Source organism: Camarhynchus parvulus, chromosome 5, assembly GCF_901933205.1.
Source record: "Camarhynchus parvulus chromosome 5, STF_HiC, whole genome shotgun sequence".
NCBI lineage: Eukaryota > Metazoa > Chordata > Aves > Passeriformes > Thraupidae > Camarhynchus > Camarhynchus parvulus.
In genome coordinates, this window is record NC_044575.1 from 25189300 (window position 1) to 25216114 (window position 26815).

Sequence of the window (26815 nt, forward strand, 5' to 3'; positions counted from 1 at the left end):
CATTTTCTGACTTAACTTTACTTGTATTAAACAAAAACTTTTATAATGTCTTGTGGAGTAATAGTGACATCCAGTGTTTGTCAAGGTTCATCACAAGTGATTTTTCAGAGGCAGATTTGTTTTCCCTTTTTCACTACACCATTTATTATATGAATAATGAAAGTAGTATTATAATTACTATTATAATGCAAGTAATAGCAGACCAATTTTTTGCTCATTGACTATATAGCTTAACTGTGACTACATTCTCTTCCTGCATGTCTCATGCTTTTTTACTCTTAAAAGTAATGAGAAGCTGATGGGATCAATTCTAATGTTACTGCGCTAAGGCCAAAATATTTGAGGCCCCTGAGAAGTAATACTGGGATAACTTCAGTAATCTCAGTATAACTCATTCTGTGTTTTACACTGTATATACTATTGTATACTATTACACATATTATACAAGAGTGAAAACTCATGCTAGTTTTAATATTTGTTGAAGCCAATTAAGTCTCCCATATACAAGGTACCTGTTCTCATACAATTTCACATATTTGTAAAATTTACATTTATTTACATTATATTTACATATTTGTATTGTGAGTGCCATCCTTTTTTCTCACAATCCAATTTGAGCCAATATTAATTTTCTCTGCACATAAAACTGATTCTGGATTTTTCCTTGAAATCACTTGGAACAATTTGAAGAAGAAAATAAGCATATCGCAAAGCCTGGCATAATCCTACATTTCAAACCATGATCAAAAATATCCCTGTGAATCACTTCAGTAGTCATATTGAACTACTGTCAGTAGTTATTACAGTATGTGCCTTATTTGATAAGTTTTAATTACCTACTTTATCACTGCCATCAGACCTTGACTATATAAAAAACCCAGAAAATGAAGGAAAATCACTAGAGATTTCCAGGCTTTCTGTGAGAGACTGTAATAATTTGGTTCACAATACCAAATTATTATTATGCTTATCTTGGAAACTTGAACTTTGGCTACACATTGAAGACCACAAATGACTGCCATTACCTGCTGCTCAATCCCAGAGAGCTCGTGCTCCAAGGCCACATGGTTCCGGAGCTGGGTTTGCACACCTCTCATGTCCTTAGCAACATCATCTGGAATACTTTTGGACTTCTCCTACAAAGAAGAAATAAGAGAAAGCTTTGGTTTTTTTCCCATTTCCAAGCAAAACTCACTACAAGCCTACATTAAATAATATTGGGTACTCTAACTCATACTGCACACTTGAGGACATTCTGAGTTACTCAACTATGATAGCTAAAGGGAAGTCAGAAAAATCTCCTAGTAATTCACTTCTAAATATCTTAATGGCTAAACTATTCAAATGGACAGTTAGAAATGAAGGTTTGTGTCTTTCCTTGATCAGAAAATATAAGAAAATTTCTTACAGGCTTTGTGTTGGGAATCAGTCTTGAATACCTACTTCAGGGGCAGTGAATTCTTAAAAGTAGCATTAACAAGCAACAGTTTCAGTCCATTCTTTGAGATACAGGTGGTCTTCCCGTTAACCATCTTTAGATACAATTTTGGTTATACAGGCACAAGAAAGATTACTGTAAAGATGAGAGAAATGGAGGGACCACTACATAAATGGAAACATAAACATTTTTTTAATTCAACAAAGGTTCTGAATGGATGTAGTTGTTACCCAGACATGCATTGGAAATGTATGCAAAATGAAAAGGCATTTCAGCTGGACAACTGCACTGTCACTAAAATTATTAGAAATTTGTTCCAGGTCAGTTTAGGGAAAATTAGCAGAACATATCTTACCATTGTAGAACTGCATTTCTGCAACAGAATCAGAGGCTAGTTTGGGATACCAACAGTGTGTCTTGGTAAGGTGCTATAAAAGGAGATGCATGTTGTAGTTGCCTGTACTATGATGGCACTGGAGCTGGTGACTTAAGCAAAATCTTCTAGTACTATGTTCCTCTGAGAACACCTTTCCCTGGTAGGCTTCTGACCAGGGTACACAGGAAGGGATGGATGAGACAACTGCTCTCTCTTCCTGGTGTGAAACTCTTAACAAGATGCCATGCAAGAAGGGTGTGTGGTTGCCTGGACCAAACTCAGCATGGGGGTAAAACAACGGTTGGTCTGTGAAGTATTTTTGAACCATTATTTGTCACTGTCTCAGCATTAACTACTTCATCATTGAAGTTAAATAAGCACCAGGTTCTGAAAAGCCCAGCTGGTAATTGGTGAAATATTATGTTTGATTTTCTCTTCATGACAGGGGAAGAAAACAGGAATAACATGGTTGAATAGAGCAGCCTCTGCCAGCACAAACAAGTAGAAAATTCATCACATGTAACCAAACAAAGCCCTGTTGCCTTGCAAACAGTGGAACCCCTTGGATCACTGCCTCCTGTAAATATCTGCGTTAGGGAAACCACACCTCTCATTACAGCAAGGATGTGGTTTCTCTGTGAAATTCTTCAGGATGTTCAGATAAAACAGAAGGCTGAAGATTTTTTTCAGGAGACTTCTCCCCCTAGTTTTCATGCTGGGACTGTTTGAAATTATTGCCAGTACTGGGCACTGGAATGAGAGGAAAAGATTTTTGGCTCAGCTTTTCACATCAGATCACATGATTGCCTGACAACTTTCCAGGCTAATGGTCACTGTAATCCAAACAAATGCCTTTTTCAAAGGAGAGTTCTTCAGCACACATAAAACTACAACAGTGTACAAAGAACCACCATGGTAAGGCAGTAGTTTCTTAGGCCTGATGACTGCAAACAACATCACTGTATGCATTGCACTGTGAGGCACCTTAGTGCAAGCCCTGATCTTCTCGGCTTTTCCCACAGATCAGCAACTCCAGCTCCATCTGGTTTCACCAGTGATTCTCATAAGGTAACCAGTCATGTATATAAGATTTACCCAGGATTTGAAGTCAGCAGTAAGAATGCTGAGAATCATAAGAATATTCCACAAAAAAAAAAAAAGCTGAAATAAAGTTTGCATTATATGAAATTTTCCTATGGATTTTTACCTCAATATGGGTCAGAGCATCTGTCAGATCTTGGTAACACTTGTGAATTGCCTCAGCATCTCTCAGCCGCCCCCCTCGTGATCTGGTCATTTCCAACAGTTCCTCCCAGGAGTTCCTTCAAGGTAGAATGGGGAAAAGAACAATGTGAAACATTTAAACTAGGGATAAAGGAGACCAACAGTCTAAAGAAATACTGAAAACAGAACCTGTTCTTGCTTAGTTTTTAATTCCTGCCTTTAAATTCTGTTGGAGCTATTCTCTGAATGGCAACATATCTCTCACCCTACTCTGCCCTCTTGTCTGCTCCAGGAACTTAAAGAAATGGTCCTATTTAAGAGTTCCCCCCCTCAATTGCACTTTTCAGGTGTTATATGCAGTACTTGGAGTACTGAGTCATAGAATCATAGAATATCCTGAGTTGGGAAAGACCCACAAGAATCATTAAAATCCAACTCCTGGCCCCGCACAGAACACCCCAAGAATCACACCATGCATCTAATAGCCTTCTCCAAACACTTCTTGAACTCAGGGTGATGTGACTGCTTCCCTGGGGAGCCTGTTCCAGTGCCCAATCACTCTCTGGGTAAAAAAACCTTTTCCTAATATCCAACTTAAGCTTCCCTTGACTCAGCTTCAGGCCATTCCCTTGGTCCTGTCACTGGTCATCACAGAGAAGAGATCAGCCTCGGCCCCTCCTCTTTCCCTCACAAGAAAGTCGCAGACTGCAGTGAGGTCTCCCCTCAGTCTTCTCCAGGCTGAACAGACCAAGTGACCTCAGCCCCTCCTCATATGAGGAGCTGCCCCTCAAGGCCCTTCATCATCCTCATGGCCCTCCTTTGGACACTCTCTAACAGCTTAATAACTCTCTTATATTGTGGTAACCACAGCTGCCTGCAGACACACTTCTTCTTTGGGCCAGTTTGGACTGATGCCAGAACTAAGAAGCTCAGAGCATCTCAATGTTATTCTGCAGAGCAGCGATGGGATTCAAACTAAAAAAAAAAAGAAGCAATAAAACTTCACTTTGAGCCTTTCAGCTGGTGATCCTGTTTCAAAGGGCAAAGAAAGTTCACCTTGCAAAACACCTCCAAAGCAATTTACAAGAAGACAGAACAGCAAGTATGATGTTTGTTTTTAAATGAGGCTGGAAGCAACTCTGTGTGAGCAAACTACATAGTTTGCAATTAGAGAATCAGGAGGACATGCCCTATCCCTTCCTAGTTTCTTGTTACTTCCTCCTCCTTGAGAGCAGATGGAAAGGACAAAGCCTTTTAGACCTAACACAAGGCTCCTACCTTAGTTGTTTCTGCATCTGCCGAATTTCCCAGGACTCAGAATACCCTTGGCTCAGCAAGTTGTCTGCCAGCTGCTGGAAAGCCACAACTCTTTTCCCAGCTGCTTCCAACTGATGTTGGAATGTATCATATTTGGCACAAAGTTGCTTTAGAAGGGAAAACAAGAATAAAGAGAAAACCCCTTTTAAGTGCTCTCTTTTTCCAAACATACCTGCTCATCAGAACACAGCCATAGAACAGGTAATAAGCTGATAATACTTAGAGATAGACAAACTTCAGAGAATGACTGGATTCTACCTTCAACGACCATGAGAAGCTTCAAACTCTCAGCGAAACATGAGGTTTGTGATGCAGATGGGAGGCATAAACATGACTACTGGGGACAGAAATAAGCATTCTATGTGCAATGAATTTCAATTACAAAATTATGCGGTTTTACTTCATGAATGCAAATGTGTATTCAGTGCTGTAAATGGATTATGGAGTCTGATTTTAAGGTTTAAGACACAAGCTATTTTGAAATAAATAATAAAAATTACAAAAATTAAGATGAACAGGTGAATTGTAGTGATTTGTAACAGGCTGACATTGCAGTGATTTGTAACAGGCTGACATTAGATTGGTTTCTATGCTATGTCTGTATATCAGCAATCACAATCAAAAAGAAAAAAGAAAAAGAAAAATCCTAAATGGATACCATACTGAAATATCTACTTATTAAAAATAGAAAATATTTGCTCTCTGAAGGTGTAGACATTTTAGCATGCAGTTGTTTCAGACAGCTCAGCCCTCATGGTAACAGGATGCAATACTGCCTGTTCTTCAGACCCTCCCATCCACTTCACCCTTTTCTCTTCCCATCTTCCAGCTATTTATACTTAGTTCTTACTTATCTTTTAAATTTTCAAGGACAATTTTAGCATCTGTTTAGAGTCTCACTACATACAGTTTATTTGATTTTTTAATCTGGTACTCAAAAAACTCACCAAAACTTGTTCATAATCATTTCCATAGTCTTCAGAGCTGGCTGTTTGTTTCTGCTGAGTGATCCAGTCTTCCAGATCTTCATATTCTCGTAGAAACTCGTGCAAGAGAAGAGTTTCATGGAGCTTCTTCCCTCTGTTAGGGGAAGGAGACAAGATAATATAATTAATAATAGAAGAGAAGGGCTATCAGTAGCTTTCTTCCAATGAATCCCCAAAACCTCTCACCATCAAAACTCATTCTCTGTAACGAAAGAGCTGATTATTTCTCAGATTTGGAAATTATGATTGTAGGATGACAGCTGTCAGCCAGGTCATGCTCATCTCATGAGCTGAATTTCCTGTGCCTATCTGAACTGTGCCTATCTGAACTCTTTCTCTGCTCTGTTTTTGATTTTGCTTGGGGTTTGTTGTTATTGCTTTTACTGGGTTTTTTTCTTTCCATGAGAAAGAATCCCCTTAATTTGTTTCCATATCTGTCCTGATCTGTCTTTCTAAAGATAATTGAATTGCTTGTGAAAATGAGAAGGAAATATTTCCTGAGCATCAGGAAAGAAGATGCTGTGAAAGCCTTTGGATGCAATTCTCATATTGCCTGTTTGGCAGAATTGCTCCAACCTGTTATGTATTTCCAATGGTCTAGATTACTTTATAATTCAGCCAGACATGTTACAGGGCTTCCACAGCAAAAAAATATATCAATTTTCCATCTGTCAGCCTGCCATTGATCAAATATTGCAGCAAAGAAGAATCTGGCTTCCCAGTTTGAGTCACAAATGTTCATCACAAGAGATGTAACTTGTTAAGAGTCCAGCCCAAGGAGAATGCAGATGAGAGGTGCAAACCAGAGCACCAATAAGGCACCACAAGACACAGGTTAACATTTAGAAAAATGAAAACAAAATGTTTCTGTGTTCAACACACGGAAGCCTTTTGATATTTGTAGATTATTTCTTTTTCTGAACTTCTCATTCACAGGTTTTTCTATAGATGCTTTTACTTTGTCAGCTGTAAAAGAGATTAAAAAAGAAAGGTAAAATACCAAAATTTTCTTTAGGTTTAATTATTCTAGTATTCAGATTTGTTATTCTGCTTGCAGAGCCCTCTTCCTTTTCTGAGTGAAATTTTTGTGGGAGAAAAATCTAAGTTGTTCAGACACTTTTTCCTTTCTGAAAACAAACTGGAAGTGTTAAAACCCTTGGTACAAGCCAATTGTCCTGTTGTAAATATCTTGCTGTAATAATATCTGAAAGAAAGTGAAATTAAAAGTAAATTATTGATTCAAGAGTCAAAGACTTCCTATACTAGCACAGTCACTGGGTATATAAATAAGTGTATCCATTATTGTCTCCCTTACAATATGTAAAAATCAAGTAATTTTCAAGTAACATTAAGGGAATATTCTAATAATATTTTTTCCTATTGATAGCAGATTCTAAATACTACAAATACAAGCCAGAATCTGGCACCTCAAGTCACTTTACAGGAGAATGATTAAAGATAAAGAGGAAATTGGTAAATATCAAATCCTTAATATGTAGCAAAACTCCTTGTTAAGTAAAATGAAAAGCTCATAAATGCACAGAATTATAATATAGAAACAAGCAATTTCCTAATTATAATTGAAAAAGAAGAGATAATATAATTTAATTATAAAACTATAGAAGTAAAATAAAATTATTAACAACAACAACATTATAATTATAATGAATAACTTATTTATAATATAATAAATATAAATTCCAGTGAAGTAACTGGAGATATCTCTTCTTGATTTCAGTGGGCTTTGATACTACTCTAGGATCCAAGGGGGAGTTCTGGTTTATACCTTGCTGCTGCTAGCTCCTGTAGCTCCTGGAGTCTTGAATGAACTTGTTCCTTTGGTGCATCAACCTCAATATACTGGATGGAGCCCACAAGAGGAAGAGTTTGGGCACTTTCACTCAGTTCTTTCAACAAATCTTGGTAAATGGCAATCTCATGCTCCAGTGCCTGACAAAGAAAAACAGTGAGTTGAGAGTCAGTTGTCAGAGATACTTTCTCTCTGTGAACAGCCTAGGGTGTAGTGATTGAAAAAGAAATATTTTTGGGAAGGACGTGATATTTCCAGGACTTGATTAATTTTAGATTATTTTCTAGCAACATTCAAAAAAATTGTACAGAAATTCAAACTAATTAGATTAATAAAGACATTTAGAATTCCCTGATGGAATATTAGGTAGAGAAAAGTATTCCTGGATAAATACTTTATCTGTATCTTTGATTTTAGGAAAAAATTATAAGGCTTCTGCTTGCATCTGTTGAAACTGAAAAGCAGACAGTCAGATTTGGCCTCAGAGGAATATGAGAGTATTCACCATCCTCCTTTCCTCCCAAACTACATTTTACCAACCAAGTTAGTAAACTGCACTGATCTCTTCTATCAATCTATCCATATGTAGACATATATCACTGCAAAATGTTGTAGATGGCTGGGCACTCAACTACCAATAAGATAAACAATTTTATGACTGCAGAGGGACCAAAAGATCAGGCTAGCCCACAGAATTTAGGCAGAGAAATACCTTGTGTTTCTTGATGAGTTTCAGTGTTCCATCTTCATCTTTACCGTAGTCCTTGCTTGTTGCAAGTGGATATTTTTCTGCTATCCAAGCCTCCAGGTCTGATGTATTCATTAAAAACTATCAGTTAAAGAGAAAACAAATAAGCTTCAACTTTCAAAAAATTAATGACATTTTTCTTACCTAATAAATTCTAAATAGATGGTGCACTGTAAGGCTTACTGTAATGTTTTATTTGATATTTAATTCACCGTTCTCTGTGAAATCATAAAATAATGAAGAGATCAGAGATGGAAGACTTCAGTGCAGGATAACTAAGTGTATAATATCAGTGGGACATTTCTTCTTTCTCTGCCTGAGAAGTTCAAATCACTGAAAGAATCAGGCTTCATAAAATCTACAGTTCTGACAAGTGTGTTCTTATATAAAGGAAATAAAGGCCAGACGATCGAACAGAACATACTTTAACTGGGGCTGTGAACTCCATGAAAATGCTGTTTATTTCTACAAAACTGCATGTACCATCTGAGTAACTGCACTCCTAAATGTCCCACTGATGACAGAAAATTTGGATTATCGATATAAATATTTGCATGCCATTTTAAATTTTATTTTTTTAAACAGGATAAGCATGAAGGTCCAGAAGCCTATTGAGAAGAATAAAGCCAAAACCCCTAACTTGCTCTGAGAGTATCTGAGAGTATTTGAGAGTAGCTCTTCCTGAGTATCATTTTATTGCTTGGAAAATTGTTGCGTGAAACAGGTGAAGAATGGATAGCACAAGAAATCCTCTCTTTTCTGATTTCCATGTCATAATTCTCCAGTATGAAGGGCCAGTTCAGGATTCATTACATCAGTAAGTTGAAGCCTGAGACTGTGTAAAGACACAGAGAAAGGAGCTGCTACTGGGAGAAATGTGTGTTCTGTGCACAGCTATATGGGATGGGTATAGAACCCAAGGGAACCTGCAGAGCAGCAGGTTGAGAGTGGGGGCTGCATTCAACTGTACAGTCCAGCCCTCCATTCCCATGAGTCTGGCCTCAAGAAGTTGGAGAGAATACCAGTCCCAGCAAAGCTGTTTTTTTATTCACTTTAACATTTTGGTCCTCTTGTTTTTCTGAAGAAGCTATTGTGCAAGCTCTTTGCTTTAATTTGTACCTCCTGGAAGCCAACTGAGTGCTGCAGCTGCTTCATCCTTCCCTCACAAGATGTCTCCAAGCCCTGCCAGGCAGTCAGAAGCTCCTGGCATTTCTCACTTATTTTCTGAGCTGATGGGTGCTGGTCTACAATCATTGTCTTTCCTTTATCCAGGACCCGCTGGACTTGCTGTTTGTGGGCATTCACTTCTGCCTGCAGTTCCTGGGAATGAGGGAAAAGAAAAAGTAGGAATAAAGGAAGATATGTGAGGACAAGTAAATTCTATGTGCTCCTAATTGTAAGCAAAACTGGCAGCTGGTGACAGTGGGCAGAGTATAACAAGTGGACAACAGGGCTGTCTTATTCCTGCAGCGTCGGTCACTGGTGCCAGCCCCACACGCACAATGCTCTGCTCTTGGTACTGCCATCGAGGGAGGAGGGAAGGGTGTGTAAGGAAGCAGCACACATCCCTTAACTTCCCTACACCAAAGTCCCCTCTTTACCATGCTCCTGCCCCTTCCCCTGTCCAGCAGCCAGGGAGATTTGGGAGAAGGAGCAGATCCCAGGATGAGACACAAAGCTGGTGGAATCAGAAAAAAATGTTGAGCTGGTCATGGAAAAATAAAATAGCCAAGATGATGAAGGGGCTGGAGGATGATGCAAAGAGAGACACTGTCATCAGTACCATGAAAACTATTGGACTACTGCTCCATAAATCCTCCCCACCAGTCTTTAAATGTTCTCATGAAATTTGCAATTAAGGTGCTACAAAATCCAGCATTGCTCGTGGTGCAGGACAGCTGAGGTACCACTCTGGCTGTGAGGAGCTGCTGCAAAGAATCAAACTCCCCAGAAATGAATATTAATCTGTCCTTATAAATACAGTGACTGTAGCTTGTTCAGACCATTTAAAAATCGGTAGAGATTTAAGATAATTGCTAAATGCCTGTTATATGCTCTCCTAGAAAATCCAGTACACACAAACTTCAATATACAATTTATAATGAAGCCATAAGCAGAAAACTACAATAGTTTTATTTTATTTACTCTTTTCTATGTAGTGTCAAATGCACTAGTTTTTTTACCCTTTTTTATTGGGAAGAGCTATGCAATTTCTCACATTAATAATTCTCCATAATACAACAAATTTTGCAGTTCTCACGGGAATGTTGTATTTGTTCTGAAAATCACCACCACTCTGCTGATTTGTGTCGATCCACTGAACCATTTTATCTGGACCAGAGCTGGATCAGTGAATGTACTTTTTGGAAGCTTTGACTGTGCAAGGGGCAGGTTTGTAGGCTGAGGTGAAGTGCAGTGGGTAACTATGCTATAAAGCACTTGATTAAAGGAGGTACCTTGTGCTTTTGCAACAGGTTTTGAGCCACATCCAAGGACTTCCCGCAGTTGGTGGAATGGGCAGTAGGCAAGCGCTCATTGATCCAGTTCAGTTCCATGTCATGATAATGGTAGAACTCATAAAGATCCACAGCAGCTTCCAGCAACTTATGCCTCTCATAAAGAGGTGCTTGCAAAGACTCAAACCTAGGGGTCATCCATTAAATATATGTTAAAACAAAGCTTTATCCTCATTCTGCCAAGGGAATTAGACTACAACACCATCAGGAGATTTCGAAGCACTGGACAATTCTTTGCAATTAAATTTCAATGTTTAGTACTGGCTGCACATACAAGGGTCCCTTGGCAAGCAGACCTATATGATAACACTAAATGTAAGCAGAGAAAAACTTATTTACACTTTTAAAAGTCCTAGGTTTGTCCTGTGATGTATTAAATGCTGGATCACTGTACCTCTTACAAAGCAGTGGACAACCTGTGGATAAGAAAGGGACTAGAGGAAGAGTGCAGCTGGAAAGGAGCAATGTTCAGTCATAAAGGTTGAGGTGGGTCAACAGGCAGCTGTGTAGGTGCAGATCAGAGCTCCAGCTGGGAAGAGAAATCTTTCCTGAGTATGGGTTAAACTTCGTCAACCAAGAAAATTTTTTAGAAGGTAGAATAAAAAACGCAATTTGTCACAAGAGGTGGGCAGAGACAAAAAACAGAGGGACACCGTACCTTTTCAGATATTTCTGTGTTTCATCCAGAATCCTCTGGGAGTCAAAGTGATTGGTGGCCATTTTCCTTGCATGAGATACAATGGCATTCATTTTCTCTGCCAGCTCACGTGTCTCATCTTCCAGCTGTCTGTGCTGCTTGAGTAGATCACGGCTGGAGCGCAAATCATGGCCTGTCTCAGATTCCTGAAGAACTTTCTCAATTTTTTCTATCTTCTTTTTGGCATCCTGCCAGGAAAAGATTACAGCACACTCATACTGTCCTTTCAACACTTTCTTATCCCCTCCTATGACAGCTTCCTGGACACAATTTTTAATTCCAATTGTCCTTTCTTGGTAATATGATGTCTGGATGTCTCTAAGAGACATCTTCTGGGAATATTTTGTTTTGTGAACTATTTTGGAATACTCTTCTCTCTGAAACACTAAATCACATCATTGAAAACAGTCTCTTTGAAATATCTTCAGCAACATAATATAAAAGAGTCAGACAATCCTCAAAGACTTCAGACTGTAGCTATAACTCAACAGCTGTTCCATTCACAATGGTCTCAAAACAGCTTCGCAGCATATTGTCCTTGTTATAAAATTTGACTGGAAGACCATGTGCTTAATACAGTGCCATGCCTGCAGCCCCAGACTGCCTCCAGGCAAGCAGTTATGTTTGCATAGCACTGACCCCTGACAGAGTTTGGGTTGTTTTCCCAGTACAGGATGGCCACACAGATGCAGTGTTGAGCCCAAGTTCAACAGCCTGATGCTTTTCTGGCACTATTATTGTGCTCATAAATTTGAAGTTGGCTTGGACAGTATAATATTGGGGTTTCTTTCCAGGAACTGTAGACAAAATGGAGACCTTAAAAACCACTTCTATCTGGATGGTATTCTCTTTTATGTGGTGTCCACACAATAGAGGAACCAGGCTCCTAGGCCATTCCTCCCCTCTGTTCCTCATGACTTCCTGACCTGCAGCAGTTCCATGAGCTGTTCCTGCTGTCCAGCTTGTCTCAGTTTGTCACCTCGTTCTATCATTTTGCTATACAATTCCCTCCACTTCTTCTGAAGCTCTGACATCTTCTCCTGGACAGAAACTGCAGCGTAATGGTTGTCTTGAATCAATTGATTTCCTTTCTGGAGAAACACAATGCATCACTTTATTAGCAGTCAGCATATCTGAATTTCAGTACAAGATGGAAAACATCTCCAAAGCTGCCTTCACCTTTATCAGTGTTGTAAAGTGCTCCTCATTAGCCAACATTTCCTTCTCAGCAGCCTCATGCCACTTCAGCTTGCGTAGAACATTTGTTGGATCTCGATAGGATTCATCTGATGCAATCTTGTACTTCTCTTCCATCCATATCAAAAGCTCAGCAGCATCACGATTAAACTCCTTACAGAAAACAAAAAAGGGTTAAATTGATTTAACTAATGAAGAAGTATGGTCTTGAACTATAGATGAGGTTTTAAGCCATCATAATATCTCTTGGTCTCTTTTTTACCACATTTATTAATCTGTTCCCTGTAATTGTGAGTGAAGTTTTCCATAGTTGATAGAATATTTTAACCAGAAGAGGACCAATCCTCCAGTATAACTTCATGTCTCAGCATAGAAACTAAGCTTGGTGCCAAAACTTTGATTAACCGTACTAAGTTATTAAGGTCCAGGTCCAGAACAATAGTAAGTAATGAACAGAATAAATTTAACCAGTAGACAAAACATTCTGTTGATATTTTTTATTCAGAATCTCCTTTTTTCTTTTTTTTTAAATTTTCTATGTTTATGGCTTTGTAAGTTTTATTGCCAGTGCATCACCTGCTCCCTGGAAAACAAAGCTCTGTCCCACAAGCAAAGAGAAAATGAGCTGTAGTAGGAATGCTCAGCAGTTTGAGTTTTTGTCTCATTTTAAGACAAAGGGTAAAATTCCAAATTTTACAGATCACAGATGCCTGACCAAATCTGCAGTATCAGTTACCTGTAGTCGTAGGGAATCCAACAACCTCTGCTTTCGCTTGGCATTGCTTTGTATCAGCTGCTCCCACCTTCTTCGGAGGGTGACCATTCTGTCTTCAATACTACCAAGAAAAACAAGAAGTCCAATGTTGTACTAATACTGGTTCCCCTTGCTTATGCTACAGTCATGACTATGATATAAATGTAATCTAGTTTCTACAACTTTGCTGACGGGAAAAAGGGCTGTATGTCCCTGTCCATTCACCTCTTGTATGGCTGTGTCACATTAGCGTACTGCAGCCATACACTGGAACACTGAGACCTCCCTCTGCTTCGTATTATTGTTATATTACTCATAATTAACTGATAACTTCCATTTCAGTGTAAGTGCAATGAGGCTTTGGAATGGCTTTCTAATGGTAGTAGTGCTGGCAAGAAATCAGATCTTAAGGGCAGTTTTATAAATTTGTGGAGGGAGTGTTCAAGACATTATCACTTACAATCACAAGAACACAGTCTTCTGATCCAAGAGGTCCATTCTAACCCTCTCTTTCTAATTCTTGTTTGCAAAGGGCTCCCCTTACTAGATCCTAGTGGCTCTAGGACAGGAAAAGGAATTACAGATAACAGTTCAGCTTGGACAAAAACACAAAGGTGCTGCTCCTGAAGAATTTTGCTTGTGAAGCCTCTAGCAACTTTTTGAAAGCAAAACATGTTTCTAATATGTGATACTGACAAATTAAGGAGTTCTTTTTTGTAGGCATTTAATGAGTTCACTCTAAGGAAGTTTTATCATTATGTGTATTTTATGATTCAAAACAAATTATTCTAGTGAATAGAATATTGGCATTCTGCCAAATGCCTCATTTAACCTAAAGCTCATTTGTCCTAAGAGCACAGGAAATCTATTTTTTGAAAAGAATTCTTTTTGGATCCCTTATCCATCAAATTGTGGATTGGAGGTCAACTAATTTCTCCTCAGAGAAAATTTTTCATTTCACATGATCACACTGGATCATTTATTAAAGCTAAATAAAAAAGCAATGGGTTTGGACTCACACATGAGATGCGAAATGCCTGCTCTCTAGTAGGTTCACCCCATTTTCATTGAGCGCTTCCACTCGTCTCTTCAGTGCCATCAGCAGTTGTTCAAATTCCTGATGTTGCTTCAGCAGGCTTCGAACAGCATCTACATGGTCCTGCATTTGAAAAAGAAAATTTTATCAAGATTTTCTTGCTCTTATTGTTTCTGTAGCAGTGAAAAAAAAAAAAGTTGGACCTTACTTTCCTCCTCCTCTCTCAGAAAGGAAATAGAGTGTACATTTTGCACAAGCCCAAGGATGTTCAGAGCTACAAACAATCAGCAGGTTTGCATCATATCTGGTTTCTCTATTCTATGTTTCCATTATGGTTCCATTTTTACCTTTTAAGAAAATCTACATTCTAAATTTATGTCCCCAGTCTGGCCCATCTAGGGATACACAATACAGAAGACTAACTTGTAAAACTTTATTCCACTCAGTTGATCCCAAAGTATCAATGTTTTGGGTTCAGTTGAGAACATAAGAGGCAGCGAACCTCCTTCTTCACTGATTTTGTGAATATTGTCTGCATTTGTTTTTTGCTTCACATGCTTTAATATTCTTAAATTAATGAAAGAAAAATAATTTTTTTAAAGAAAAGGTTACATTTTTACTTGAAAAAAATTACTATATTTAAGTGGAAACCTTATTTTTTAATGGATGAGTCAATTTTATATAAACCATATGACATGGACAAACAGCAACAAATCACAACCCTAGCTATTTTAAATTTTTTTTTTTGAGGGACAATGAGCTTTGTTCTCATTAAGATGAGTAAGAACATAAGAATGTTAATAAGATCCTGAAAGTCTAGTTCCCAAGCATGGAAATGCCGTGATCAGAAGAATAAAGAAGCCATTCTAATAAGGAAGGTTGTTGCTACTCCTTGGATGGGGAGAAGCAGGAGGAAACAAGATCAGGTGCTGTCCATACCCCAAGGTCATCCCCCCGGAGAAAGGCCTCATGGCCAGAGAGGGCTGCATTGATACGGTCTCCCTCCCTATTGAACTTCTGCAATTCCAGGCCATCCTGCAGCTTTTTCCATCGCTTTTCCCACATTTCCTCCAGCTCTTTGTTCTCCTTGGCAAGTCTCTCCATGGTCTGGTGGACATCTCTGCTCCTGTTGTTACTGGGTTGTTGGTGGACTACTTTGCGCCCAAGCTCTTCAAGCTGAAGAAATCTTCCCAGAATCAAAAAGAAAAATGAGACCTCACTGCATGAGGGAATATGAATTCTCTTTCATCACAGCTCTTTGCTCTCTTGGCAGCACCCATAAACCAAGCTTCCCTCCCTATTACCTTTTCCCTGCAGGTTATGCACTACAAAGTGCAGCTGTTTTATTGTTCAGGGGTACATGCTGGAGGCAGTAGGTGAGGTTTCCCCAGCCGGACTGAAAGCCCACATAAGCAGGCTTTCATATTTAAAGGGAAAGGTGGGCCAACAGTATCTGGAAATTCATAACAGTGCAGAAGAAGAACTGAAAATTATGGCAAATGGAAGCATAAGTCATGAGAAGAAATGGGGTACAGGAATAAAGTACAGATGGCACTTTCTGAGAGTGTCAGGAGAGCTAGTGGAATTCTACTACTGTGAAAATACAGCTCGTCCTTCTTCCTCCCCCAGCCTTCAGGATAAGTATGCAAAAGCTGACAAGATTTTATGTTTTGCAGTGTCCTTCTGTCACAAATGTTCAAGTGCATGTGAATAAAATTTCGATATCACCTTCATGCACAATTTATGTACATGATTTACACGTTTCATTTTCACAGTACTGTTGTCATATCTCCCCACTCTGCCCACCCTGCCAGAATCTCTCTACCTCTCATTCTGAGAGCCAATTTCTATCAGCAGGTCTTGATGTTCCTTCAGCAATTGCTCTGCAGATCCTACGTCCAGACCCATTTCTTCACTGCTCAGTTTCTCCCAAATGCCCTCTGCCCACAACAGGAGCCTACGGCTGTCTTGCAGGAAGGACTGCTGGTTTTGGGCCCACTGCAGAATGTCTTGCTTCTTTTGGATCTCCAGCTTGAGCTTTGCCAGAAGCCTCTCCATGTTTTCTACCTGCTCAGTGATGACCCTGCTCTCTGCAGGGTTGGTGTCCTTGATCCTTCAATAAAATACATTCAACTGTATGAACATTTAGAGCTTGAACCAGTACTCTTTAAAAGGAATGGATTTGGATAGAGTTCCATTAAAAAGAAAGTCAGCTAAGGCAACATATCCCCATTGTGAATGTACTGACAACTTAAGTAAAAACACCTTAATATTTCAGATTTAAACTCCTTTGCACAATTATCTGCTATTCTCCTGCCATCACCCTTGCTTCCCGATTACCCTCTTTCAGGACCTAAGTGATACCTCCACATTTTGTAGTAGGAAACTAACATTAGTAGTGAGGATTTTTTAGAGCCACAAACAATCATGTGGTATTCATCCTTCTACAACTGTGAAGCCTGGAAACAAACACCTCCCCAGTCACCCAGCCACACTCAAGAGAAATCAGCTCAGGCCAGCAGGCATGTGAGTTCTTTGGATTTCTAGAAAAACTTTAAAAGCTGCTCTTTCTCTTTATAGCCATAATTTACAGCATGATCTTAGAGAACTAGCAAAGAAAGTGAAAACATAAAGAAGGTTCCTTACGATTTTGCAACACTCCTCAAGTATTCAATTTTCCTCTCTGTCACCAGGACCTCTCTCTCAATTGTGTACAGTTTGCGCTTGTCTGACTCCAGTCCAGCAGGCAAGTTCCCTGGTTCCAGATCCCTGAGTTGGACCATCTTGTCTTGCAGTAGCACTCCTATGCTCTGACAGTCCTGAAGAAACGTCCTCACATCAGCCACTCCAATCAGCTCAGAGCCTTTCTCTTCCTTCAGTGTTTCCATGGATTGCCATCTTGAAGTGAGATAACAATTTGTAGCCAATTGTTATAAATTAACTGTATCTGTTTTCTGTTCAGAAAGAGCCTTGTATAAAGATTACATCAGGACTTAAATGTTTGGGATGGGTGGGGGTGAGCGCCAGCACCCTCTCACAACATCAAAGTTCTTATCAGTGTCATCTCCAAAATGAGGACCTGCTCAGGTGACCAGAACACTCTGAACACGATGCAATTAAACAACTATGGTCAAAATCAGGACCTGCCTATGCCCATTGAGTGACATGGTAGCAGGAATACATTCACAACAGGTACTAAATACTCTTAGTGAAGTCAAACATGGTTTGATGCTCCTTTCAAGATTTGTGAAGTACATCCTCACCCTGATGCTTAAGTAACCAAATCAGCTGCAGTGCTGCAAAACTACTCTGAACACAACATTTTCACCTGTGGATGAATTCACATTGTGCTTTAACAGACAGACAAAAATTTCTACAGTTTAAGCAATTTGGTACCCCCCTCAGTCCTGGAGACATGCCACTGAGCTCAGGGCCAGCCTACAGCCAGCTGAGGGCTGCCCCTTTTCCATTGGTGGCACTGTTGTCTTGAAGGGTCTAGAATGGTCAGCTCTCCAATTATCCCCGTTAAACAATCCTCTGCTTATCAGTAGCACTTTTACCTGATGTTGATCTTTTCCATCCAAGTCTGGATCTCAAAATATTTGCTGGGACTGATCTTCCCATATTTAGCAGCTAAGTTTTCAATGTCTTCCAGCTGGTCTTTGCCTGCAGCCAGTTCTGTTAAAAATCTCTAAAATGGAAAAATACAAGAATGAAGAACGGGGTTTTTCCATTTCTTTGGACACAATTCTCAATAATCTCTTATATCCACTCATATCCCTCTTTCACAGGGGGTTTCTCCCCTTGCCTGCCTGCTGTCACCATGCACACATGTGCACACAATTCCCCTGCAGCCCTCTGACCTCCCTGGTGTGCACACTGTGCACATATGTCCCACTCCACTGGGATGCAAGTGCACTGATGGATTTTTTCATAATTTGCTACTTTTTTAAAGTGATGCAAGATAAATGACAGAAAGAATCCTTGTGTACCATGATATTTGTACAGGATACCATGTTCACAGAAAGATAAAGGGACACAGTCACATCAGCTTCAGAAATTTGGCATAGTCTGTACAAAAGAAGTATCTGGCCTATGCATGACTTTCTAAGTTGAAATTAATTAAAAGTCTCTCAAAACATAATTTCTCAACTGTATAATTTTTCTTAAGGTAAAATTGATTTAAAAGGTGTCTGAGAAGAGGAAAAAGGGATACCTGATATTTCTGCTGCATGACCTCCACATTGTCTGCCTGAGGTTGAAGAGTGCGGAAAACGTTCTCTTTATCTCTCATCCAGGACTGAAATTCTTCACAAGAGCTACAGAAGCGATAATATCCAATCATCTCCTCCAGAGCCTTTTTTCTGTTCTATAAGAGAGATGAAGACTTAACTATTGTCGTAATAACTCCTTACCATTTGAAGCAACAGAAAAAAGATCCTTCCATTTAAGCTACAATACACATAGTATTAGTACCTTAGCAGTTTTCCAGACACTGCTGAAAGAGAACAGAACATGACATTTTAAGATCACAATATTCTTCCACAGCAACAGTGGTTTAAAAGCATAAGAGAATCATTTGGAGAGTGCTCAGCCTCTGGACAGTAAGGAAGGCTGCTGTGCAACCTGCTGCTGCTCACTGAAGACATAAGGCAGCAGTCTCTAGAATATGTAAAATTTACATACTACATGTTTGTGTCAGTCTTTAGGGCATGATTAGAGCAGGTGTGAGTGAAGAGCAGCATATTAATGAAATGTAGGTTGCAGTTTATTTTTTCTGATGTCAGGCAAGACAGCCTGGTGACTGAGGAGCTACAACAAGCAAACATTAAGGGGGGAAAAGAAAACGATTACACAAAAGAATTTGCTCTTCGTGGACTAAGAGTACTGAAATAGAAATGGGAAATTTGCCCACATAAAATCCGTTTTGATACAAAACTTCAGTGATAATCTCAAGGCTTGAAGTCCTACAGGAATTAACAGGATTGAGGCACATTATTAAACTGAAAAGCAGAAGCCAGCAAAGCTTCTGCTTTTCAGTTTAATAAACCAAGGAAACAAAGAGTGTGTCACTTAATTTCAATTTTTCACTGGTTTGGATTTTTTCATGAACTGCATGGCAGAAGTGGATATTATACCTCAGCCATGCTCTGTAGATGTTCATAAAGCGAATCTATTTCTTCTTGGGTCTTCCAGATATTCTCTGGAAGGAAATGATCATCCAGACTTGAGGTTCCAGTGGATGCAGTTTCAGATGTTGCCCAGGTTCGACTGAATGGTAGCTTAGTTGTCTTTTGGTTTAAGTCGCTTGGGGCTTCCCTCTTTGTCATCTGTTAAGAAAAAATTAACAAAATCAATGGATAAGAATTTCTGATTTGGATAAAATTTCCCATGGAAGGAAAATTTGGATTTGCTAGTTCAAATAACAGCATTCTGACCCTTTAAACCAAAAACTTCCAGTATTTTTTGGGAACTGTTTCCACTGTTTTATTCTGAAAAATTAATTTAAAAATCTGAAAAATATTTTGGTTTTGTTTAAAGAAGAAGTATAATTCAGCTCATTTTAAAATGTATTGATACAGTAAAAATTCTCATTTTCTGCCCAAATCAAAGTTGTTTGGTTGGAGGAGCTTTTTTATTTTCAGAAATGCCAACAAAGCAAGGCAAGTGACTATGCTCATGGTTCTCTTTGTGGTGATGTTTTAGTACCTGAACACTTCCAGTTTCAAAATCTGTGAATGCCCTAGTGACTCAATACTTCTATTTGTGCATCAACACCATCGTGTCGTGTGCTTTTTCACATTTCATAGCAAAGTAATAAAATATTTTTCTAATAAAAATCAATGTTGGATTGATGAGGTAAAGGAAAGACCACAAGAGATGCCTATTGTTCTCAAATTTATTGGGCTAAACATTGAGTGAATATAGACGTTTAATATAAACTATGAAATGTGTCATTCATTTATCTCCCCTGAATTCTGTTATTAAATGAGCTGATTTCAGGTAAAAATTTCCCTTCCTAGTCAGTGAAAAACAGGGGCATCTGAAGAGCTTGACTTCATCTCATTTGCCTTAAAAATAAGAGATGGTATGAGCTGCTGCTGGAGTTGTGGGATAGTTCTTCACTACATTAGGGTACCAGAAGAATTTGTAAGGATGTTTTGATTAAATGTCTGCTTTTTAAAGATTATTGAAATTAATAATTTTATGAGAATAAAGAGTGAGAATGTATTTCTGAGGACCAGTAGAGGTACTAACATGGATGAGAGTATTTCTAGCACTTCAAAGAATACTAAGTAGGTGTGCTACGAGCAGGCAAGGAACTTATTTTTCACCTAAAATTTTCCCCAATTCTAATTAAAAAATTTGGAATATTCTATTTGGGTAAAATAAATGAAAAATAAATGAAAAACCATTTCATTTACATTCTTCAACACAATGTGACACAATCCCTCCCCTACTTACTGCAGCTGGAGCCTGCTGTGCTGCAATGTCAGCCTGCTCCTTGAGGCGCCTCATCTCGGAGGAATAGGCTGCGATCTCCTTCTCCAGGCGCAGGTGACGATGCAGCAGCGCTTCGGTGCTTGACTCATCTTTGCCGTAGTCCTTGCTGGCGAGAAGAGGCTGCCTCTCTCGCAGCCACGAATCCGCTTCATTGATGTCAGCAAAGTACTGAGGAGGCACAGGGAGAAAACACTTGGATTCATGCTGGAAGTATCATATCCAGCCCCTTCCTCTTTGTAAAATTATGAATATGGGAAAATTCCATTAGGTCTGTAGCCGTCAGGTTACTTCCAGGTGTTGTGACAGCTATGGATAAGGTAACTCTAAGCCCGTGATGTATTTCATGCTCACAACACAGCTAATTCACAGAACTATAGTGAATAAAGATATTCAAGGATTGCCTATTTAAAAACTCCTAACTAGCTAAAACTTCATGGCGCATAACAGCAGCAATAAAAAGAACCCACAATGTTGGGAGGCATCACTAGGTCTACAACTTGGTTTACTTTTTTCCAGAATTTGCAGTCTCCCTGGCTATGGTTGCAGAAGGGTGAAACATGGATTTGAGACATAGAATAAAGGTAAAACGGGAAACAAAGAATGCCCATAGTAATGAGGGACAAAGAAAAACAAAAACACCATAATGATGTCAACAGAGAGAAGAGAGAATTTAGACTTTCTTAAGAAAAAAGCTGTTCAGTTTTGTTCAAACATTTAATGGAAACAACAGACTGAGCAAAATCTTAAGAAGGGGAAAAAAAGAATACCTGAGATAATGTGATATGATTTAAGAATGTTGCTTTTATACAAATTCTTTATTTGCAGATGTGTGAATGTGGGAGTAAAATTGTAGGTCAGAATGGAAGGGTCAAATGCTTTGCAGGATTTGTGAAGTTCATGGTCAATCTAAGTCTTACAATGCATTTCTTTTGTTGGTGGTATTTGGATTTTTTTTCATTTTTGAAATATGTCACACAGCTACATGATCCATCGTCTAAAAAGACTCTGCATTAGCGCTGTCATGGGAGTTATTTCCATTAGCACTTTTACCTTTAAAGCATCTCCCACCTGCTCAAATCTCCTGTGTGCCTGGCTTGCAGGAGGATTGAGGCTTCACTTCAGAGATCTTTTTGAAGACCAGCAGATGAAGTCTTTCCTGCCACCGTTGTCTTCCACGTGGGGGCATGGGGCAGAACTGAGCCACATCCATGTCCCACACATCACACACCCCAGCAGAACCTCTTACCTGTTTGATGAGAGCTGCTGCCTGCAGGCGGCTTTTGCGATCAGCCACCTCATCTTGGAGCTGCTGCCACAGTTTCTGGAGGTTGTCTGTCTGCTTCAGAATGTCATCCTGGCGCATGGGGTTCTTCTGGCTGAGCTCCCAGCCCCTCCTCATCACTTCTGTACATATGGCCCTGTGTGAATTGCACTCTGCTTCAAGAGCCTAGCACAAGGACAGGAAACATGTCAGCACAGCTCATTCCCCACCAGCCAAGAGAAAAGAGTGGCTCCTACTCTCTGCTGCTGTCATGCAAATATTTCCAAGAGCCCCATGTCTGATATTTTCACCACTTCTCTCTTTACCCTCATCTCTCTTGGACGGGAAAAGAAGGTGAGAAACACAGAAACTAGCAACCCTTTTTTTTTTGCTCATCAAAAGTTAGCTAGTATGGAGCCCAGTGTCTTCACAAGAAGGCCCACTTCTACTCCAGTATGAAGGATATTCCTTCTATACCATTTTTTTCCCTCTTTGGGGAAAAATATCTACTCTATACATTTTTTAAAAATTAAAAACTCTGAAATAAGATAAGGATTATCTTATCCTTAAGATAAGGATTAGTTTGACAGCATTCTTATAAGTGCTGCACTGACTGCACTGAAAGACGTGGATGATCTAAAATCTTGCTTTAATACAAAGACAAGGCACCAGCAACAAAGTAGGATACCTTGTTCTTCTGAATAGAGGCTGTGATCTGGCTGATATCCTTCCCTAATGTTGTCATTCTTGCCAGCTTCCACTTCTCAGAGATCCATGATTCTTCCTCTTTGCAATCACGGAAGAATTCAAAAAGCTTCAAAGCTTCTTCTAGCTGAGATTTACTGAACCAAGGAAACAAAGAGTATGTGACTGTCAGAATTAAGATTCCATGAAGACAGTGGTAGATTGATTGAAGAAATTAAAAATTGAGAATTTGAATGCCTTTAGTTCCTCTTTGTCATATATTAATTTATTCATGGAATAAGACAAGAGAAACAAAATTACATTTCCTTCTTTCTCCAGGAGATGAGGAGATAACCATTTGCTATTCAGACTTCTCATAAAGCAAGTTATAATAAATGCTGAGAGTGAATCTGTTTTTCATCTATGAAAGTGAGTGATCCTTTTACAAGTGCAATCAAGACACTCGAGTTGTTTTTGTTACGCCTTGATAAATGGAGAAATGACAAAATTTCAAATGCTGGGAAGCTGTGCCTTCTCATTAAAGAATGGCACATTGGCATCCTAATCAGGAAGAACAGAGCCACAAGCACAGCCCTACCGTGACTTGCTCTGAGCTGTGAGGTTCTGGTATAGCTGACGAAGCATCTGAACTTTTGCATAAAGCAATTCTGATTTAACTGTGCTGTCCTTGCCGATTTCTGCTGTTCTCTGGGTGATGTGTGTCAATCTGTCATCATAGGAAGAGATCTGCGAGTCAACCAAGTTGTGATTTTGCAGCAGATCTACTACTTCAAGGAGCTGCTTCCCACAGTCCTGGGAATTCACCAGCACCTACAAAGTGAGAAGAAAAAAATAGATGTTTTCAGAGAGTCCATCCAGGGTCTCAGTGCAAATAAATCAGTTAAAAGGTTCCTGTTGTCTCTCATAGCTTGTAAATGTCCTAGAATGTCAGATAGGTAAAGCTAGAAACCTGCCTATTTAGAGAAATTATACTTTTTTTTTCAATTCCAGAAGCTAATGGCAACAATCCACAGTTTTGATCTGTTGCAGTGTAAATAATGGACTCATCAAATAGTCATCTAAAATATTTCTTCTGATTAAGCACTCAAGGTCTCAGAATTTGTGGGTGCAATGAATATCTCTTTGCTATAGACTCAACTGTAGGCAGATTGATCCACAGTCTGTATTTGAAGAATTCCACAATATCCCATTCTATGATATGTTCTAACTGCAATGTTCTTTCATTTGAGGAGCCTACTTGCCTATGTAAATAATGAAAATAAGTACTTTATAATAGTGAATTGGTGACTGATGAGAAGTGCTTATCAGTCTGTCTTCTTCCTAATTGTATCAATGGATACAAATATTAATCCTAGGGTACTATCTCTCCTTACCAATCTTTTCCCATATTCTCAGAATATTGCTGTTCCAATATTACCATTAGATATTCTTTGCCTACTAGCACTAGGACAGAAATATTAGTAACTTAGAGATATCTCTTGTCTTTAATTTGAAATTCACAGCTTCATATACCATGCTGACTCTTTCAGGTTGGGTACAAAGCAACTTGTAGTCATAAGGATTTTTCTGTCTTCAAGGCAAAGAATGTACACATACTTCCTTCCATTACAAAATCAATATGAACCCAGCTATTTCTCATGCTGAAGAGTTTGTGCTCTGACACTCTGGTAACAGTTGGAAATTTTTGCTAAAAGCAACTACTATGCATTTACAGTGGAACTTTTTTTTTTCACGAGCTTATATACCTGTAAGTCTGAGCTAATTCCCATCTGTAAAATTACTGCAGGAACTTCCAGAAGCTATTCAGAAGAATTATGTGGAATGGAAACAGGAGTTTGTTTATTCCACTTTTGCTTTTGCACTGGTAAATTTAGAAAATATTATTTTACATCTTTATATTACCATATAACTTGATCCTGTAGTACATTCCATGTAATAGGATTCCTGGCTTTCTGATTAGGGAACCCCCCCAATAGCAAAGCCTGTTTTCCTCGTGTAGTTATCTGTGATGATGAACCAAAATGCTCAATTAGGCATGTAGGTAAAAATTGTGCATTTTTTTCTGTAGCTCATAGACTTATCTCCTGTTGGCAGCAGCCAGTCCCTGGAACATGGGGACACACATTGGCAGCACTGCAAGTTGTGTGCTGCTGGAGAGGGCTCAGTACCTGCAGTTCTTTCAGCTCCTCTGTAATGGCATCTATGTCTCTCAGGAGGCCTAGAATTTCCTGCATGATTCCCAGGGATTGTTCTCGTCTCTGCATCTGATCCAGGAGATCCTGCCATTGCTTTGAAATGCTCTTTTGCCTGCAAAGGAAGAGGAAGAAATCACCAGTTTGGACCAAAGACCTTGCGCATCACTGGAGGATTCTCAGTGCTTGCAGCTTTAGAGGAGTTAAATGAGCACACATGGCTCTTGCAATCAGTGTAAGAGGACAGGCCAGGAACATAAACAGGTCAAAAGACTGTTATTATAGGAATTTTGACTAGCACATCAACTGTCATTGGCTTCTTAAAATTTAGACATTTTTAAGGATGTTCATAAAACATCCTTTTGTTTGCTACAGTGCTTTTGCTTGATACAGTGGAAAGTCTTGTAAATAAACAAGTGTTTTTAAATGGCTGCTTAAAGTAAAACATTAATCTATACCACATCATAAGTCACAATCTGATCTCAGTCTGATTTACTATTTTTAAACTGTTTTTCTGAGTTTTCACAGAAGGTCTTGGTTTTGACTGAATTTAGAAAAGCACTAAGATACTATGAGAGAAGTTGTTTCTATGGCATTCTTAGATACTTACAAATCAGGTTATATAATAACCTAGATAATCAGAGAATATATAATTTCTCAATATTTGCTCCAAAATGGAGTTAACCTGAGAATACCATGCCTTAAACAATTCATATCTCCCTAAATTGCAGATTGAAATAGAAATGTATTGATTTGGGAAAAAAATAGTATCTCTCTAAGCATTTTTGACGGCAGATAGAATATTTGATAGAAATTTGTAGGTATAATTTCATATATAACAAAAATACCTTAAAAATATTTTTCACCCTAAATTGGTCTGAGGTTTTGATCATTCAAGGAAAAAAGTTAGAATTTTGAAGAAGATGAAGTGTTTGCCTTATCTGCTGAAACGGTTCATAGGTAGAAGAAATTGCTGACAGTTCTACTAATGAGGAGCAAAGATAGGAGTCACAGTTATGATTAATTTCCTTCCACCACACCACAGAGTTTCAACTAATATTGACCTCCACCACCACAGAGTTTCTCAGCCATCACTCACTTCTGCAAGATTTGATCTTTGCCATGATAGTTCTCCTGGCTGATAACAGTGGCCATTTCATCCAAAGCTGTGAAGCGCTCCCTCCTGGGCAGCACATCTGCCACAATGGCTTCCAGCTTCTTACTGGCAGCCTCCATCCTGTCCACACTCTCTGGCCAGAAGTCCTGCCTCCCAATCACTTTCCTCATGTCTTCCAAGTAGGACTCACGCAGGGCTGCCTTCTTCAGGAACCTCTGGGCTAGCTGCTCCAGCTTTTCCAGCCTCAGCATCTCCTTCTGCAGTGCTTTTCCACGGTTGTGCTCTGACTTTTCCAGGATGATCCAGTGCTTTTCCACATCCTGCAGCATCTTCCCCTCTGGGGGCAAGTATGGCCGTTGGTTGTTGGCTCTCTGCTTGGTCCTGATGTTGAAGAGATGAGCTTCAATCATGCCCTTCTCTTGGTATTTGGGGGGTTTCTCCACAGTGCGGAAGGTTTTAAAGTTGGCCATGAGCAGCCACATTTCCTGAAGAGAGTTGGGGAAATGACGGTCATCCAGTTCTACCACCTTCTGTTTAATCCATTTCAGGAGGTCAGAGACCATCTGCTCATACTGAAGCTTCAAGTCATCTATCTCCTTCAGGAGGAACACAATCTGTGATGGGAATATAAAATGGCAAGCCATATAAGAAACAGAATGAAGCAAGGTGGGTGAAGCAAGCAGCGTCTTCAGCAGTCATCACATTTTTATACTGATGTGCTGATAGCTGTCGCATCTGAGGCTAGCTGAAATGTTAGTACAGCCTTCCATAGAACACAAATAAATCAATAAGATTTAATGTTTCATTTCAGTTTTTATTTAAGAAAACATTTTGGAATAAAAAGCATGGTTCACATTTTTTGTTTCACAATTGAAAAAAAACCCAGATTTTTTTACCAGTCTCATTCCTCAACCCCAAACAATTCTAGGCTCATCTG

At 39.2% G+C, this 26815-nt stretch overlaps 1 protein-coding gene across 1 annotated transcript in view; it reads right to left on the reverse strand.

Annotated features, from left to right (window-relative positions):
- Positions 1-26815, reverse strand: part of SPTBN5 (spectrin beta, non-erythrocytic 5) — a 90481-nt gene that overhangs the window by 55383 nt on the left and 8283 nt on the right. The window contains exons 6-30 of the mRNA XM_030950438.1: positions 25861-26492; positions 24738-24876; positions 23147-23379; positions 22553-22706; positions 21850-22050; positions 20565-20771; positions 19238-19429; positions 18316-18468; positions 17660-17790; positions 16746-16997; positions 15925-16212; positions 15039-15285; positions 14083-14222; positions 13046-13145; positions 12292-12462; positions 12039-12203; positions 11074-11300; positions 10356-10542; positions 9019-9219; positions 7864-7980; positions 7128-7291; positions 5303-5435; positions 4317-4462; positions 3022-3136; positions 1026-1136 (exon numbers count right to left, since the gene is read on the reverse strand). Coding sequence (XP_030806298.1) covers positions 1026-1136; positions 3022-3136; positions 4317-4462; positions 5303-5435; positions 7128-7291; positions 7864-7980; positions 9019-9219; positions 10356-10542; positions 11074-11300; positions 12039-12203; positions 12292-12462; positions 13046-13145; positions 14083-14222; positions 15039-15285; positions 15925-16212; positions 16746-16997; positions 17660-17790; positions 18316-18468; positions 19238-19429; positions 20565-20771; positions 21850-22050; positions 22553-22706; positions 23147-23379; positions 24738-24876; positions 25861-26492 — 4806 coding nt within the window. The remainder of the gene's footprint in view (positions 1-1025; positions 1137-3021; positions 3137-4316; positions 4463-5302; positions 5436-7127; positions 7292-7863; positions 7981-9018; positions 9220-10355; positions 10543-11073; positions 11301-12038; positions 12204-12291; positions 12463-13045; positions 13146-14082; positions 14223-15038; positions 15286-15924; positions 16213-16745; positions 16998-17659; positions 17791-18315; positions 18469-19237; positions 19430-20564; positions 20772-21849; positions 22051-22552; positions 22707-23146; positions 23380-24737; positions 24877-25860; positions 26493-26815) is intronic.